This window comes from Pseudophryne corroboree, chromosome 6 (genome assembly GCF_028390025.1).
Source record: "Pseudophryne corroboree isolate aPseCor3 chromosome 6, aPseCor3.hap2, whole genome shotgun sequence".
Lineage (NCBI taxonomy): Eukaryota > Metazoa > Chordata > Amphibia > Anura > Myobatrachidae > Pseudophryne > Pseudophryne corroboree.
Genome location: NC_086449.1, coordinates 408,451,543 through 408,466,870, shown reverse-complemented (window position 1 = coordinate 408,466,870; position 15,328 = coordinate 408,451,543). Strand labels below are relative to the sequence as shown.

The 15,328-nt window shown below is 43.1% G+C and overlaps 1 protein-coding gene across 2 annotated transcripts in view; it reads left to right on the top strand.

Moving 5' to 3' along the window:
• The window catches only part of FAM107B (family with sequence similarity 107 member B), a 543,269-nt gene that overhangs the window by 218,126 nt on the left and 309,815 nt on the right, over positions 1 to 15,328 (top strand). For both annotated transcript variants that reach the window (XM_063926910.1, XM_063926913.1), the window contains exon 3: positions 9,149 to 9,215. In XM_063926910.1, the coding sequence (XP_063782980.1) occupies positions 9,149 to 9,215 (67 nt within the window). The remainder of the gene's footprint in view (positions 1 to 9,148; positions 9,216 to 15,328) is intronic.

The following is a 15,328-nucleotide window of genomic DNA, read 5'->3' as shown; positions in this document are numbered from 1 at the left end:
ACTCCAAGGCTAAGATCTAGATTTAGATGGAGGAAATATCCTAAAACACCAAGTATATAGTAAAATCCGTTACTGTAGTAGCAACACAGTTGAATGTGTTAGAGAAGTTATGCAATTGAATATATATGTGTGTATGTGTGTATGTGTGTATGTGTGTATATATATATATATATATATATATATATATAGTATTGGGGGAGAACCGGCACTACTCGTCACTGGAGATGCATCAGGTGGGTGCCTTCAGTCGGTGAATAATGGTAGATGAACAAGGGAGACTGCGGCACTCCAATGCTGAATATAATGACGATTTTAGTTTACAGAAGCCAATACATATGCACAGATAGCCGATGTTTCGGTGCTACAATACACCTGTCGAACAAAAAAGTCAGCTATCTGTGTATATGTATTGGCTTCTGTGAACTAAAATCGTCATTATATTCAGCATTGGAGTGCCGCAGTCTTTCTTGTTTATATATATATATATATATATATATATATATAAAATTGCTGCTATAAAACAATGGTTGATGATTGATCGCTGTGGCAGATGTTCATGCAAGTCAGCGATTATTGACAGACTGCACATGTGCTGCGATTTTACTGCGCATGCATCAAGGTGTTGTGGTAATCCCGCTCACAATGAGGATTTTATGGGAAAGAGATTGACAGGAAGTGAACATTTGTAGGTGTTAACGGGGAGTGGTTGCAAAAATGCGGACATGTCATGGACGTTTTCTGGTCATGCATCTGCCATCACCTGCGGGATATCCTTACAAAGAAATAAGGATCAAACAAGGTTAGAGAAAAAATTATGTAAAAAATAAATAAAAAAAAAGGGGGGCAGACTAGATGGGCCAAGTGGTTCTTATCTGCCATCAAATTCTATGTTTCCATGTTTCTATGTTACATACAAATACATGGCGCCTGCATCACTACTGCTGTTTCCAGTCTGCATAGCCATAAGCCAACCCTTAGACCCAATGTTCCTACTTTTTGCCTATAGGCAGTGAATGTATATGCAATTATGAATGAGTTTGCGATGCCTCCAGTGAGCGTCTCTTTTCATTCCTGGGCGGCAGCTTCACTTGCTGACATTAGCAGCTGCGAAGCTGAAGAAAATCACACATGCTAAAGCATGTGCATACAAACATGAACTAGGCCCAATGCCATTGATGCTATTATGTACTGCAAGTACAATAGAATGAGCACTAATCCTAACATACCTTACAGCAAGGTGAGTGATTGAAAATATTTTCCACCTTTAACTATGCCATGTAAGATATATTGGACTATGCAAATGTGTTTTCCTTTCTTCAGACGTGGATCTCTGCAGAATTAACTAATGGTAAGAAAGAAGTGTGTCTTGTTTTCCTGTGTAAGTGGTGACCATTCTTAGCTGTATTTAGTTTTATAAGTCAGTAGCAGTATCTGGGCCTCCAGCCAAAGAAAACTCTGTCAAACATCTCGTCATTCACACTGTTCGATTTTAACCATGCCAGATTTCTCTTGTTAACCCAGTGGGCGAGGTTGGTATGATGCAATCCGGCATGTGTTCTCAGTTCAAGTGAACCAGATAGGACCATTTGTGCTTCCACTGGTATGCATTGTCCTTTCAATCAGGATTCAGAGATGTGCTCTCACCCACAGATACAGTATCACCCCTTCAAAAAACTGAGATGACTAAAGGGCTGATTCACAAACGATGGACTTCAGTAATTCAGTCACAGCTATCTGATCAGGGGTGTAGCCAGAACTTTGTGGGCCCAGGGGCAAACACAGGATTTATTCAGGGGGGTTTCCATGGGCATGTGTGTATATATATATATATACATATATATATATATACACCAGGTGCAGTGAGCCGGCACTCCTTGTCTGTGTGTAAATCTTGCGTTGGCGCCCTCCCATTAATCGGTCCCCGTAGGTAGCCGGAAATCCATACATTGTCCAAAGGGCGGCACTCATACGTCTTATGAATCAAACACAGGATCCCGTTTTTAGGTCAACGTTTCAGAATTTTTACTGTAATTCTTTCGTCAGGATCATCCTTTCGAAAGAATTGCAATAAACATTCAGAAACGTTGACCTAAAAACGGGATCCTGTGTTTGATTCATAAGACGCATGAGTGCCGCCCTTTGGACATTGTATATATATATATATATATATATATATATATATATTTATACACACACACACACACACACACACACACACACACACACACACACACACGTATATATATATATATATATATATACACACATACACACATACAGCATAAACAGTCATACATACATAAACACATGTATGTACATACATAAGCACACATACATACCTACAAATACATACATTACATGCAGTATACATATATGGTGGTATACATACCACCAGGGTAGCATCTAGTTACCCTTTCGCCAGGGGCTGGGAGGCGGAAGCAGCAGGCTGGTGGTCCTGTGAGCCTGGAGGGAGGGAGCTGCTGCGGCTGAGCACGAGCAGCCAGCAGCTTCCCCCTGACTTTCTCTGTGCAGAGAGCTACGTAGCTCTCTCTGTTGCTGCTCCTGCGATCGCGGCTTTTGCTGGGAAGGAGACACTGATGTCTCCGTCTCACAAATTAAACATTTGGCTAATCAGGGGTGGTTTCCAGGTACTCGGAAACCCCCCCTGCGTGCGCTACTGCGGCCCCATAGCAACATTTTGGAGGGCCCCCAGTCCCAATGCTTCTAGAGAGACACTTCTCTGCAACAATTAATTTTATGCCCTCTAATAGTGCCCTACAGTGTAGATCATTTTCTGACCCATAGCAGAACCTTATTTAATGTTATGCCCCATAGTAGTGCCCTAGTTTATTTTATGAATCACAGTAGTGCTTAAGTTCATCCTATGTCACATTTCAGAGCGGCCAGTACACATTATGCCTCACAGTACCCCCAATTCACATGATATATAGTGCTCCTCATTCATATTGTGCCTCATTACAGTGCCCCGGATCATATTATATAACATTAAAATATACCACACTACAATAAGCAGGTCCAGGGGCATACCTAGATATATTGCAGGCACCAAGGAAAAAGTTTGAAAGGACTCCTACATACCACCCAAAAATGTATATAACACATGTAACTTTGACAGGGAAGGTGGGCCCGTCTCAGCTCTGGGCCCCATAGTAGCTGCACTGCCTGCACCTATGGTAGCTACGCCTTTAGGTCTGATATTTTTTAAACAGCGCCTGTGTACATAGGGCCTAGTTCAGATCTGACTGCTGTTGTGCGAAATTGCACAGCGGCCGATTATCGAACAACTGCACAGGTAATGGCATATGGATCGTAATGTGCAGGCGCAAGGCCAAACTGCAAAAAAATCCTGCGTCTTTTTTGCTTACTAGGCGAATGCAGGCTGATTGACAGGAAGCGGACTTTCGGGGGTGGTAACTGCCCGTTTTCTGGGAGTGTCAGGAAAAACGCAGGCATTCCCAAGTGTTTTCAGGGATGGTGTGTGATGCCAGCTCCGGCCCGATCAGCCTGTTTCTGTCGTACTGTAGGAGTAAGTCTTGGGCTACGCACTAAATGCAAAAATCATTCAATGGTGAAGGAGTTGTGAACGGATTTGCAACTGACCGGCGTTTGCAAAGCTTTTCACATGGCGTACGCAGACTTGCATGAGGCAGTATTTCACTCTGTCTGGGCGACGACTATCTAATCGCAAACCTGTGCAAATTCGCAGAGGTGCGATCAGGTCTGAATTAGGCCCATAGTGTGGGGGAAGCCGCAACCTGATTGACAGGCTATGGCCATTTGGGGGAGGAGACAGAGGCATTTCGCCTCGTACTCAGATTGCTGATGCCTGCCCAGATAGTCGCAATGGTGATCCAATACTGCGTCTTCATATGCAGCCAGTGGATGCAGTAGGCATATTTTTAAACAAGATGCCTACTGCGGCATTAGAATATTTTTGCACAGCTGCTACATCTAAATATGCAGCAGCGGTGACTTTTGCATCCACTTAAGAGATAGCTACCAAAATGGTCACAGCTTTTATTAATTAATGACCAGTGGCAGCGGCAGCTGAGCCCGCCCCCCAGGCTGAAGGAGAGTAAAGCTGAATGCTGAGTCCCAGGTCCAGCGGTGTTTGACTATCTATTTTCTATATTCAAATTGCACGCCTCAATCCTCATTGGCCCACAGGTTAATTGACACTGAGCATTTACTAAAGGACAAATCTGACTAGTAACAGGGATATATTGCTCAGCAATTCCCCAAAAACCTTTTGTCTACAATTCTGAACCAGAGACAGTTTTGTATCTCACACAGGAGCAACACACAGACAGACAAACTGTGCCTGCCATATGGCTGGAGCTAGTTTAGATGGTGCGACCGATGGTGCACCATCAGTATTTAAGCGCCTACAGATGCTGACAGTGTGAGTCTCAGTCCTTGCACATTCATTCAGGAGACTAAAAACTCAAGAAGATATATATATATATATATATATATATATATAGTGCAATACCACTTTTAAAAACACATATTTAATATACAAGTTGCACTCACATAAATAAAAACTTTAAAAACATATATCACCACAATGGTGTTTCCAATCCGATATCCTGTTAGTCCAGAAACCTGGATGCCAATTGCAGCCAGATTGAGTGTGGCTGGTATGATACCACAGTCCCGAGTGCTGTGGGTAAATAGCCTTAGCAGTAACAAATGGCCAGGTAACCTTCTTACAGGATGGGAAAAAGAAAATCCCAGTGCTCAATCGCGTTTTAGGTAGTAAAACCTTCCTCAGGAGCATCATGTGTTTTTAAGTGGTGTTGCACTCTATCTATCTATCTATCTATCTATCTATCTATCTATCTATCTATCTATCTATCTATCTATCTATCTATCTATCTATCTTCTTGAGTTTTTAGTCTCCTGAATGAATCCTTTGAAGCACAAGACGGATATCTATGGGGATGATATGCACCATTTAATCGTACCTGTGTGAGTGGAACCAATAAAAGAATCAAGATTTTTTTATCATCTTGTATTGCACTATTGTTTCACCATTTAAAATTTCAGATTTTGTGAAACTTTTTATGAAGGAAAGTTATGACCCATTCATATTAATATATGTGAGCATCTCTTTAATATTATTTTGTAACAGTAGCGCCAGGTGTTATCACGTTTGGTTTGAATATTATGTATCAAATTTGGTAAAAGGCTCTCCTGCCCTCTACCCCGTCATTTCAAGAGCAATGGGAAAAAGAGTTTACTCATATCCCTCTCTGCTGGAGGAGTAGTAAAGAACAAGGCTCATTGATACATATTTGGTGAGAGTGCCCTCAATCACCCAATACTGGCATAACATTACAAAGCTGTCTGCAGAGATACTGGGTTTCATGTGCCTTTGGGTCCCGACTTTTGGCTATTGTCCCATTCGGATATACCTATCTCTAAATATAAAAAGTCTCTACTCAAACACATGAACAATGCAGCTAGAGCGGTTTTACCTGTACGTTGGCGATCAACCATGCCTCCTACTATTTGGGATTGGTGCCACTGCTAACGTATGGATTTCTATATGGCGATTGACAAAATCTACTATTCTACTCCTGATATTCGGTTATTTGGCTCAGATAGTTGGAGTTTAAAGCTTCTGCTACATATAAGGCCCTGATTCCTATAGGTCAGTGATAGGGAACCTTTGGCACTCCAGCTGTTGTTGAACTGCACATCCCAGCATGCCCTGCTACAGTTTTAGCATGGCCAAATTGAAAAACTGTAGCAGGGCATGCTGGGATGTGTAGTTCAACAACAGCTGGATGCCAACGGTTCCCCATCACTGCTACAGGTCCTATTTGACTTGGATATGGAAAATGTTGCTGATATTGATCTTCCCCCAGTGTCAGACTGGATCAATAATGGCCCACCGGGGGAATGCAGTGGTATGGGCCCATGTTTAGGGGTGTAGCCAGTCTCCAGAGGGGGTGTGGCCAACCATCCTATGTATAATTTATGTGTGGAACCTGATCCCGAGAAGAGGAGATGGGCCCTACCGGGAGGTTCCCCTGTACTCCTGTGGGCAAGTCGGCCCTGTCTTCCCCTCAACATTTTTCTTAAGTTCTTTTTGGTCAAACCAGTCTTTTAGTATGATCTAATATTCTTTTATTTGTAGCTCACTGCCAGGTAGATTCACCTTCTCCTTTTCTTTTCTTCCTTTCTCTTTCCTCTTTCTCTTTTTTCGTTCAAGACTAAGGGGTCTATTCATGAAGCAGTGAAAAGTGTGGAGAAGTTGCCCATGGCAACCCAATCAGCACTGAAGTAACATTTATAATTTGCATGCTATACAATTGTATGAAGCAGTTGATCAGTTGCCGTGGGCAACTTCTCCACAGGCTGACTTCTCCACTCTTTTGACTGCTTCATGAATAGACCCCAAAGTTTTTTAAAAGCTTTGCACTTCCTAATGTCATATGTTCTTATACTTATGCAAATACTTCTTTACCCTGGCACTTATTGGTGAACATTGACTACTACTATATTATTTGTATGCTTTTGTAAAATGCTGTATTCCATTGTCTACAAATGATTTGTTGATTTTGAAAATGGTTCCTGAAAATAAAGAATTTATTAAAAAAAATAATTAGTTGAGTATACCTGACTCTAACATGCAGCCGGAATGTAGGCTGCTGAGCACAAGGCAACTGCCATTGATTACAAAATTGAAAGCACCATTGACGTTCCAGTACCTATAATGTTTACTGTGTTGGAATGTAACATGGTAATGTCAACACATGAATGGCCTCTCAAATCAAAATTGTTGTTATCTTTTATATTAGATATCACTGTACAGCTGAATAGAGAAATGGATTGGTAAAATGTAATTCTCACTCACATTATTAATATACTATATACCAACAGTAACATTGACACTCTGCAATATGCCCTGGCTGTACGCTGCAGGTCCAGACAGCAGAGCTCTGTCTCAAAGCTGCTGCACCACAGGGGGTTGCGATAGGGGGGTCTGGCCACACAAGAAGACAAAGCCGCAAGCCAGCCACTATCACACACTGCAGACGCAGCTGAGGACGGAGCTGAGAGTATAATAGCGCCGCCTCACTCTCAGTTCTTGTACGTCATATTCCCAGCGGGCATAGCAGTGAAAGTGAAACTGATTAAAATCCCGCGATACTGCAGCTGCACCTTGGCGGGTGGTGGACGTATAATAATAATAATAATAATAATAATTTTATTTATATATCGCTTTTTCTTCCATAGGACTCAAAGTCACTTTACAGATGTCAAAAATAGCACATAGAATAAGGGTTTCGTATTACAGCTTTTAAAAGAATCACCCAGAAATAATTAAAAACAACAGAACCTAGAGCACACAATGGGCCTAATTCAGACCTGATAGCAGCAGCAAATTTGTTAGCTAATGGGTAAAACCATGTGCACTGCTGGTGGGGCAGATGTAACATGTGCAGAGAGAGTTAGATTTGGGTGGGTTATATTGTTTCTGTGCAGGGTAAATACTGGCTGCTTTATTATTTCACACTGCAATTTAGATTTCAGTTTGAACACACCCCACCGAAATCTAACTCTCTCTGCACATGTTATATCTGCCCCCCCCTGCAGTGCACATGGGCCCTCATTCCGAGTTGTTCGCTCGCAAGCTGCTTTTATCAGCATTGCACATGCTAAGCCGCCGCCTACTGGGAGTGAATCTTAGCTTAGCAAAATTGCGAACGAAAGGTTCACAAAATTGCGAATAGAAATTTCCTTGCAGTTTCTGAGTAGCTCGGGACTTACTCTGCCACTGCGATCAGTTCAGTCAGTTTCGTTCCTGGTTTGACGTCACAAACACACCCAGCGTTCGCCCAGACACTCCCCCGTTTCTCCAGCCACTCCCGCGTTTTTCCCAGAAACGGTAGCGTTTTTTCACACACTCCCATAAAACGGGCAGTTTCCGCCCAGAAACACCCACTTCCTGTCAATCACATTACGATCACCAGAACGAAGAAAAAACCTTGTAATGCCGTGAGTAAAATACCAAACTTCTTAGCAAATTTACTTGGCGCAGTCGCAGTGCGAACATTGCGCATGCGCAATTAGCGGAAAATCGCTGCGATGCGAAGAAAATTACCGAGCGAACAACTCGGAATGACCGCCATGGTTTTGCCCATTAGCTAACAAATTTGCTGCTGCGATCAGATCTGAATTAGGCCCAATAAGCAAACTGCCAGGATGGTGCAGACATTTTGTGTAATAACTTCCATGGGTTGTATATTCCACCCATGAAAGGTACAAGGTGAGGCAGTCATTTTGGGCGCACTACGTAGGATTACCCTGGGTGGAATAGGTTTCCACTAGAAGAGATGACACAAAATGGGTGGTTACAGGATCCTAATTCTAGGGGTAGTGTCCCAACATAACTGTCAGATCCATGCATTTTTCATCTCATCCACAAGCATACCAGTTGAGGCAGCCATGTTGGGCGCACTACAAAGGTTACACTGTGGGAGGTAAGCCAGACACAGACCCAAGCACATCTGGGAGAACTGACACTTGTGTAGTAGAATGATATACAGTGGCAATACACAGGAAAAAATAAAAAAAACAGCAGCAGTAGCAATGGCATAAAATAATGGCAGAGAAAGAGGTAGTAATTGATAAGCACACAGTAATTAAAGTAAAGCATCTCATACTGGGGACATCGGAGACACAGCTGAATCATGCTGTGCTCCGATATCAGTGCCAGAGGTGCCCGATTTGTGAGGAGAGTGTATGGGGCCCCTGGGATGACCGCCCCTGTCGCCCCTCCATGTCCATGAAGAGATGTATAACTTCTGCAATACAAACATGAACCACATAGAGAATAAAATGTCATTCTTCTCGCAGATTTTCCATATTATACTAAAATGTCTCTGAACACAATGTTAGTGGTTCAGATTAAATAGGACGATGACAAATTTCAAGAGCAGGGAGCCAGTCCAACTCAAGCTGAATAGTTTTCTTTTGCCTGTCTGTCATCAATCATATGAGCTTCTCTCATGCTAGTGCATAAACTGATTGTTGAGTAAATGATATCATAAATAAATAAGACATCATTACTATTTTGTTCTTTATTTTGCCTCCTATCCTGAATTATATGAAGAATGGGCAAGGGGATGAGTCACTCGCAAAAGCGGATGGAAAAGTTTGGAACAGATGCGCCTTATCAGGTAGGACATAGAAAGTGTTTCTTATCAGACATTTCCTGTCTGCTATTTGTTGAATGTGGGATGGGTCCTATTACTGACAAGTTAAGGCTTTTATATCTGCATTTTAATGCAAGTGAAGTGTGTTTGACAGAGTGACATATAACAGGTACCTAGAAGGCAATTACCTCATTCCTAAGGCTTCCTTTATTATCCTACAACTGCAGATTTACAGTATATTTGTTCCTAGAGAACTAATCTGTTCCACTGAATGAACTGCCCCATCACATCTTGGATATCCTTTGCCACAGATGTAGGAAGATCAATAAGTCACCCATATGTTTTATTATTATGCAAACTAGAACCAATAACCTAGAAATAATGACACGTACAACTGTATAGATTGGAAAAATTGGAGGTCACAGCCAAATTTATTAAATTGGAATTAGAATTGTTAATCACCGGTGGCGAAAAAAGCAGTGGCAACTCGGCCATGGCTTAAAACTTTATAATCTTTAAATAAATGGGGCGGAGTTTCCGCCCCTTGCGCAGTCCGTCCTGGGTAGAACCATCTCCCCTTAATTAGCACAGTGCTGGTCCCTCCTTAAGATGGTGACCTGGTCCTCCCCTGAGGTAGTGACCGACTCGCCTTTCTCAAAGGGGAAATGCTAGCCAAGCTCTGCTGCGCTAAAATTGAGCCGCCGAATAGCACTGCTTTCCGCCCGCTGCGCCTCTCACTTGCTGGAATAATTATAGCTTATTATTCCAACGATAAAAAACTTTCAAATTATATTGACAGAGAAACACAATCCACGAATTTTAATTGCTGGGTGGGTGGGTGGGATCACAAAAATGGCAAGAGGAATATGAATCCTCTGCCAGCACTTATATAAACTAATCTACCCCGCCTACCTGACTACCCCCCATTGGATAATGCTTGATTGACATCTATTAATAACCTATTATAAATATCGACACAAAACCAGATCTAACCAGCCTATCTACACAAACAGCCAGGGAACCCGCCTACTTAACTACTCCCTATTGGATAATGTTTAATTGACATACATCAGCACCTATTAAAAATTATCAACACAAAAACCAGCTCTAACTAGCTTAGCTACATAACAAACAGGGTGCTTATATTCACTCTATCCTATACAGTCTCTCGTTCCTTTTAAGTCACCCATATGTTTTATTATTATGCAAACTAGAACCAATAACCTAGAAATAATGACACGTACAACTGTATAGATTGGAAAAATTGGAGGTCACAGCCAAATTTATTAAATTGGAATTAGAATTGTTAATCACCGGTGGCGAAAAAAGCAGTGGCAACTCGGCCATGGCTTAAAACTTTATAATCTTTAAATAAATGGGGCGGAGTTTCCGCCCCTTGCGCAGTCCGTCCTGGGTAGAACCATCTCCCCTTAATTAGCACAGTGCTGGTCCCTCCTTAAGATGGTGACCTGGTCCTCCCCTGAGGTAGTGACCGACTCGCCTTTCTCAAAGGGGAAATGCTAGCCAAGCTCTGCTGCGCTAAAATTGAGCCGCCGAATAGCACTGCTTTCCGCCACATTCGAAGACTCCAGACTTCGAAACCGCCACCAAACAAGCCTCCCTTCACAATTCGCTTAAACCTTTCAACAATGCTGTGACAAACAACTCCAAACCCTCTTCTGATAAATGCACTCCATCTAATCTGTACAATTCTACCTTCTCATAGCGCAATTCAGGATGTTTAACCACTTTCCCTTTTAAACTAATAACAAATCTGGAGGTTGCGGCATTGAGCTTCCTTCTTACTTTATCCAACGCCACTCCCCCTTGGGTGCCCCTCCAAAATCTGCGCGGTACCACTTCTGACCATACCACCTTAACCGCCGGCCAATACTCAGCAATTATTTGAAAATCTTTCTTTATGTTGTTGATCAACTCTATACCCTTACACGTACCCAAATCATTGCCCCCTAAGTGTATCAACAAACAATCAGGGGCACCCCACTTCTTTTCGCTATCCCAAAGCACACTCAATAAATTGTTCCATCTCATTCCCCTTATACCTATCCACCTCACTTTAAAAGGGAACGACTTAGATGCCTTGTGCCTACTGGCCCAATAGACATATGAATGCCCCACAATCCACACCCGGCTTGACAATGTCAAAAAACCTGCAGAAAAAACAGCAAAACAAATAATACTTTATTTAACTTATGGTTCCACAAACCTTTAACAAAAACAGGGAGGGATAAAACTTAGCTATTTTGGCGACCCAGATGGAGGTGAACGACACCAAACCTCAAAAATTTTTGTGAGGGAAAAGGTGAAAAGAACTCCAATCCCCCTTTAACGGCGGGTAGCTTATGGCCCTGGGTTTCCGAAATAACAAACTCGCAGGATGCCTCTACTAATGCAACTTATCACATCTAACATAACCCTTGTAAGCATCTGACTTCCACCGTCCCAACCTCTTAATCTCTTCCTTAGAAGAGCCTGACACTGCTGCGCAAGTCGCTGCTCCTATCCTGAAAGAATGTGTTCCATAATGCTCTAATGAAAGGCCCAATGCGATTAAACATTTGCTAAAAATACTTGTGAATTGAAATTTAGTTAAAGGACTCCGATCCCTATGCACCAACCACTGATCCCCCCTTTCCGGACGAATTCGCCCGAAAGCTTCAGCTAATCTTACTGGGCAGATGTTCGGCTCCAATTGCGCAGGCACAGAAATCCATTTACCCCTTCCTAACTGATCCGTTTTGGACCTGTGTATCTTAATAAGCAGCTTATCACTCCTAACTACTACATTGCTCAACAATATACCCGTATCAATTGAACCCTTGTTTTTTGCAACTAGTTCCCCTACTCTTAATGCACCAAAAAAGGCCACTGCAAATGCCAAACTAAAAAGGTTAACCTCGAACTCTCCTATCGCCACACCCGAAACGGCCCTAATTAGATCTCTCAAAAGCTCGATGTCAATTGGCCTACGCTCATCCCCTATATTTGCCTGCTCTTTAGACCACCCCTTCATTGCTTTTGATAACATAAAATTTTTTGTTGGGTCGATCAACCCTTCTAAACGTGAAAAATACGAGATTCCTGCTAAAACACCCGACATAGCCGCTCTAGAACGACCCTTTTCATGCCCTAACCATACAAAAGCTAACATAACATCCTGTACACTCTTACCACCACCTTCCGCGTTCATGTACGCCTGCCATTCATTCCATGCTGCAGAATACGATCTCAACGTCCCAGGTGCCAATGCCTTCAATGCTAACGCTTTCATACCGGATTGATGATCTGCCATACAAATTTAGGACATGACAAACTCTCTAATCTAGCCGCTGGAGCTAATGCTCTAAATCTATCCCATTGAAAACGAGACAAAGCATCCGCTATCTCGTTCCTCACCCCAGGCACATGCCTAGCACTTAACTCTATATTTTTCTGCATACACCTAAGAGTTAAATGCCTTAACAACTTCAACGCATGATAACATGAAGACTTTTGGTTGTTTATCGCTTGAACCACCCCTAAATTGTCGCACCAAAACAAAACCCTCTGATTACCTAGCTTATAGCCCCAGATCTCCACCGCGACAATGATTGGAAAAAGCTCAAGCAGAAGCATACTATTAGTAAGCCCTTTCCTACGCCATTCCTCAGGCCAAGCTTCTGCGCACCATTCACCTTCAAAATATGCACCGAAGCCTAGCGACCCTGATGCATCCGTGAAAAATTGCAAATCTCTGTTACTTACTTCTTCCTGCAGCCAAATACAAACTCCATTAAAATCTCTTAAAAATTCTAACCAAACCTTACAATCTTCCTTCAATCCCGATGAAATGCGTATAAAATGGTGCGACTTCTTAACCCCTGCAGTGGCTCTCTCTAGCCTACGACTAAAAATCCTTCCCATCGGAATGACCCTACACGAAAAATTTAATAACCCCAGAAGTGATTGAACCTGTTTCAGAGTCATCTTTTTTGCAGAAATAAAATTCTCCAATAAACTCCTTAAACCATTCACTTTTTCTGCTGGCAACCTACAAAGGCCTGCTTCAGTATCAATCTCTATACCTAAATAAGACAAACAGGTCACAGGCCCCTCTGTTTTTTCTTTAGCTACCGGTACACCCATAACTGAAAAAAGAGCTTGAACTGAAAACAGCAATTCATTACAAGCCGAGCTACTCGCAGGGCCTGCCAACAAAAAATCATCCAAATAATGAGTGATTCCTGTCTGACCTGTGCCGGCCTTCACACACCATTGTAAAAATGAACTAAAACATTCAAAATAAGAACAGGAAATTGAACAGCCCATTGGCAAACACCTGTCCACATAAAATTGTCCCTCAAGCTTAAAACCCATATATTTAAATGAATCAGGATGTAGCGGCAACAATCTAAAAGCCGATTCTATATCCACCTTTGCTAACATAGCTCCTAATCCAAAACCTTTAACCATATCAACGGCTTCTTCAAAAGACTGATACTTAACGCTACACAAAGAAGGGTCCAGAGCCTCGTTAATTGAGCCCCCTTCCGGATAGGAAAGGTGCTGAATTATTCGGAATTTACCCGGCTCCTTCTTTGGAACCACCCCCAATGGTGAAACACAAAATTCCGCTAAAGGCGGACTTTTAAAAGGTCCACACATACGGCCCAAACCAACTTCCGCAGCAATTTTGGCTCTTACTATTTCTGGATAATCTCTAGCTGATTTAAGATTCCTCCTGGCTAAAACCGACACTGGCCTAACTATTGGCAATTTAAAACCGAACTTAAAACCTTGCAATAAAAATGCCGCCTCCTCCCTGAGAGGATAGCGGTCCAACCAACGCTCTAAAACTACCACATCTACCGGGGACTCCGCTTTACCTATTAGCGGCCCTCTGCTCCCCTCTCCCCCCTGCTTGAGTTGCGGACCTGCTGCAATCCTTTGCTGCGTGACCTCCGCCACACAGCATGCAGATATGTCTATATCTACATGCTGTTCCTCTACTACATTGCGCGTTATTGAACGCGTAACATTTTCCCCTTCCTCCTGTGTTAAAGCCCGGTCTAAACTGAAAGGGCTGTTTACGACCCATCGACTCCGTAAAAGACCTATTACTATGGGTTACCTCCAACCAAACCTCGACATCTTTGAAACCTAAACTAAGCAATTTCTGACCGTCTTGCTTCTTCCTAAATAACTCGTCGTACTGACGCCAAACATTATGCCTAGCCGTCAAAAACATATTATGAATAAGATGTAAATATTTAATCACGTTAAGAAACTCCGATGGACGAGATTCTATATAACAAGCCGCAAAAATGTACATCCCCGTAAGCCAATTGGGATAACTCCTCCTTGCCTCTTCCGCCACCGGCCCCCCGGCTTTTGCTGTATCTAGAGCCTTTTTAGCCTCGTGTGTAATCGCAAACATATCTACGAAGCGCCCTTTCTTTATACGCTCCCTCACCTTAGACCTTACTCCCCTCAGTATTGCCGTATTTGCACAATGCACACTATCTCCTGATGCATCTGGAGCCGAACTGCCCGCTAAACTGCGCCCTCCCTTTGAAACCTTACGCTTTCCCCTAAGATGCTGCACGAATGTCCGCATAAATTTACGCGGATTCTCCAGCGAACTAGACGTATCCGATGATTCTTCCGAATGTGAAGATTTTGCGCTAAGCTGAATTTCTGTAATTAACTTACCAGCTCCTGATGTAGAAGGACCTTCGCCTGGGTCTCCTGCGGTCTCCTGTCCCACGTTGTGCGATGCACCTGCCGCAACTTGACTTGATGATTGTTGATCCTGCGAAATCCCAACTCCTGCCGATGAATCTAACGAAGCTGCGTGAGACGCTAACACCTGCGGACTCAATAAAACATCGTTACTTCCTGCTTGACCCGCCCCGCCTGACCCATCGGCTGCTACCGACGATGCTCGTGCCTGAGAGTGCACGTTCGCTTGACTCTCCGACCGCCCTGGTGATGGGGGTCTAGCCGGCGGAGGAACTTGCGGCAGAGGCGGCATCCCTATCTGATGAACCCCCATGAATTGATTAGGCGCAGGCTGCAACCAATGCCCATATTGAGGGCCCGCCTGCGTGGGGCTCGTCATATGCATGAACTGTGGA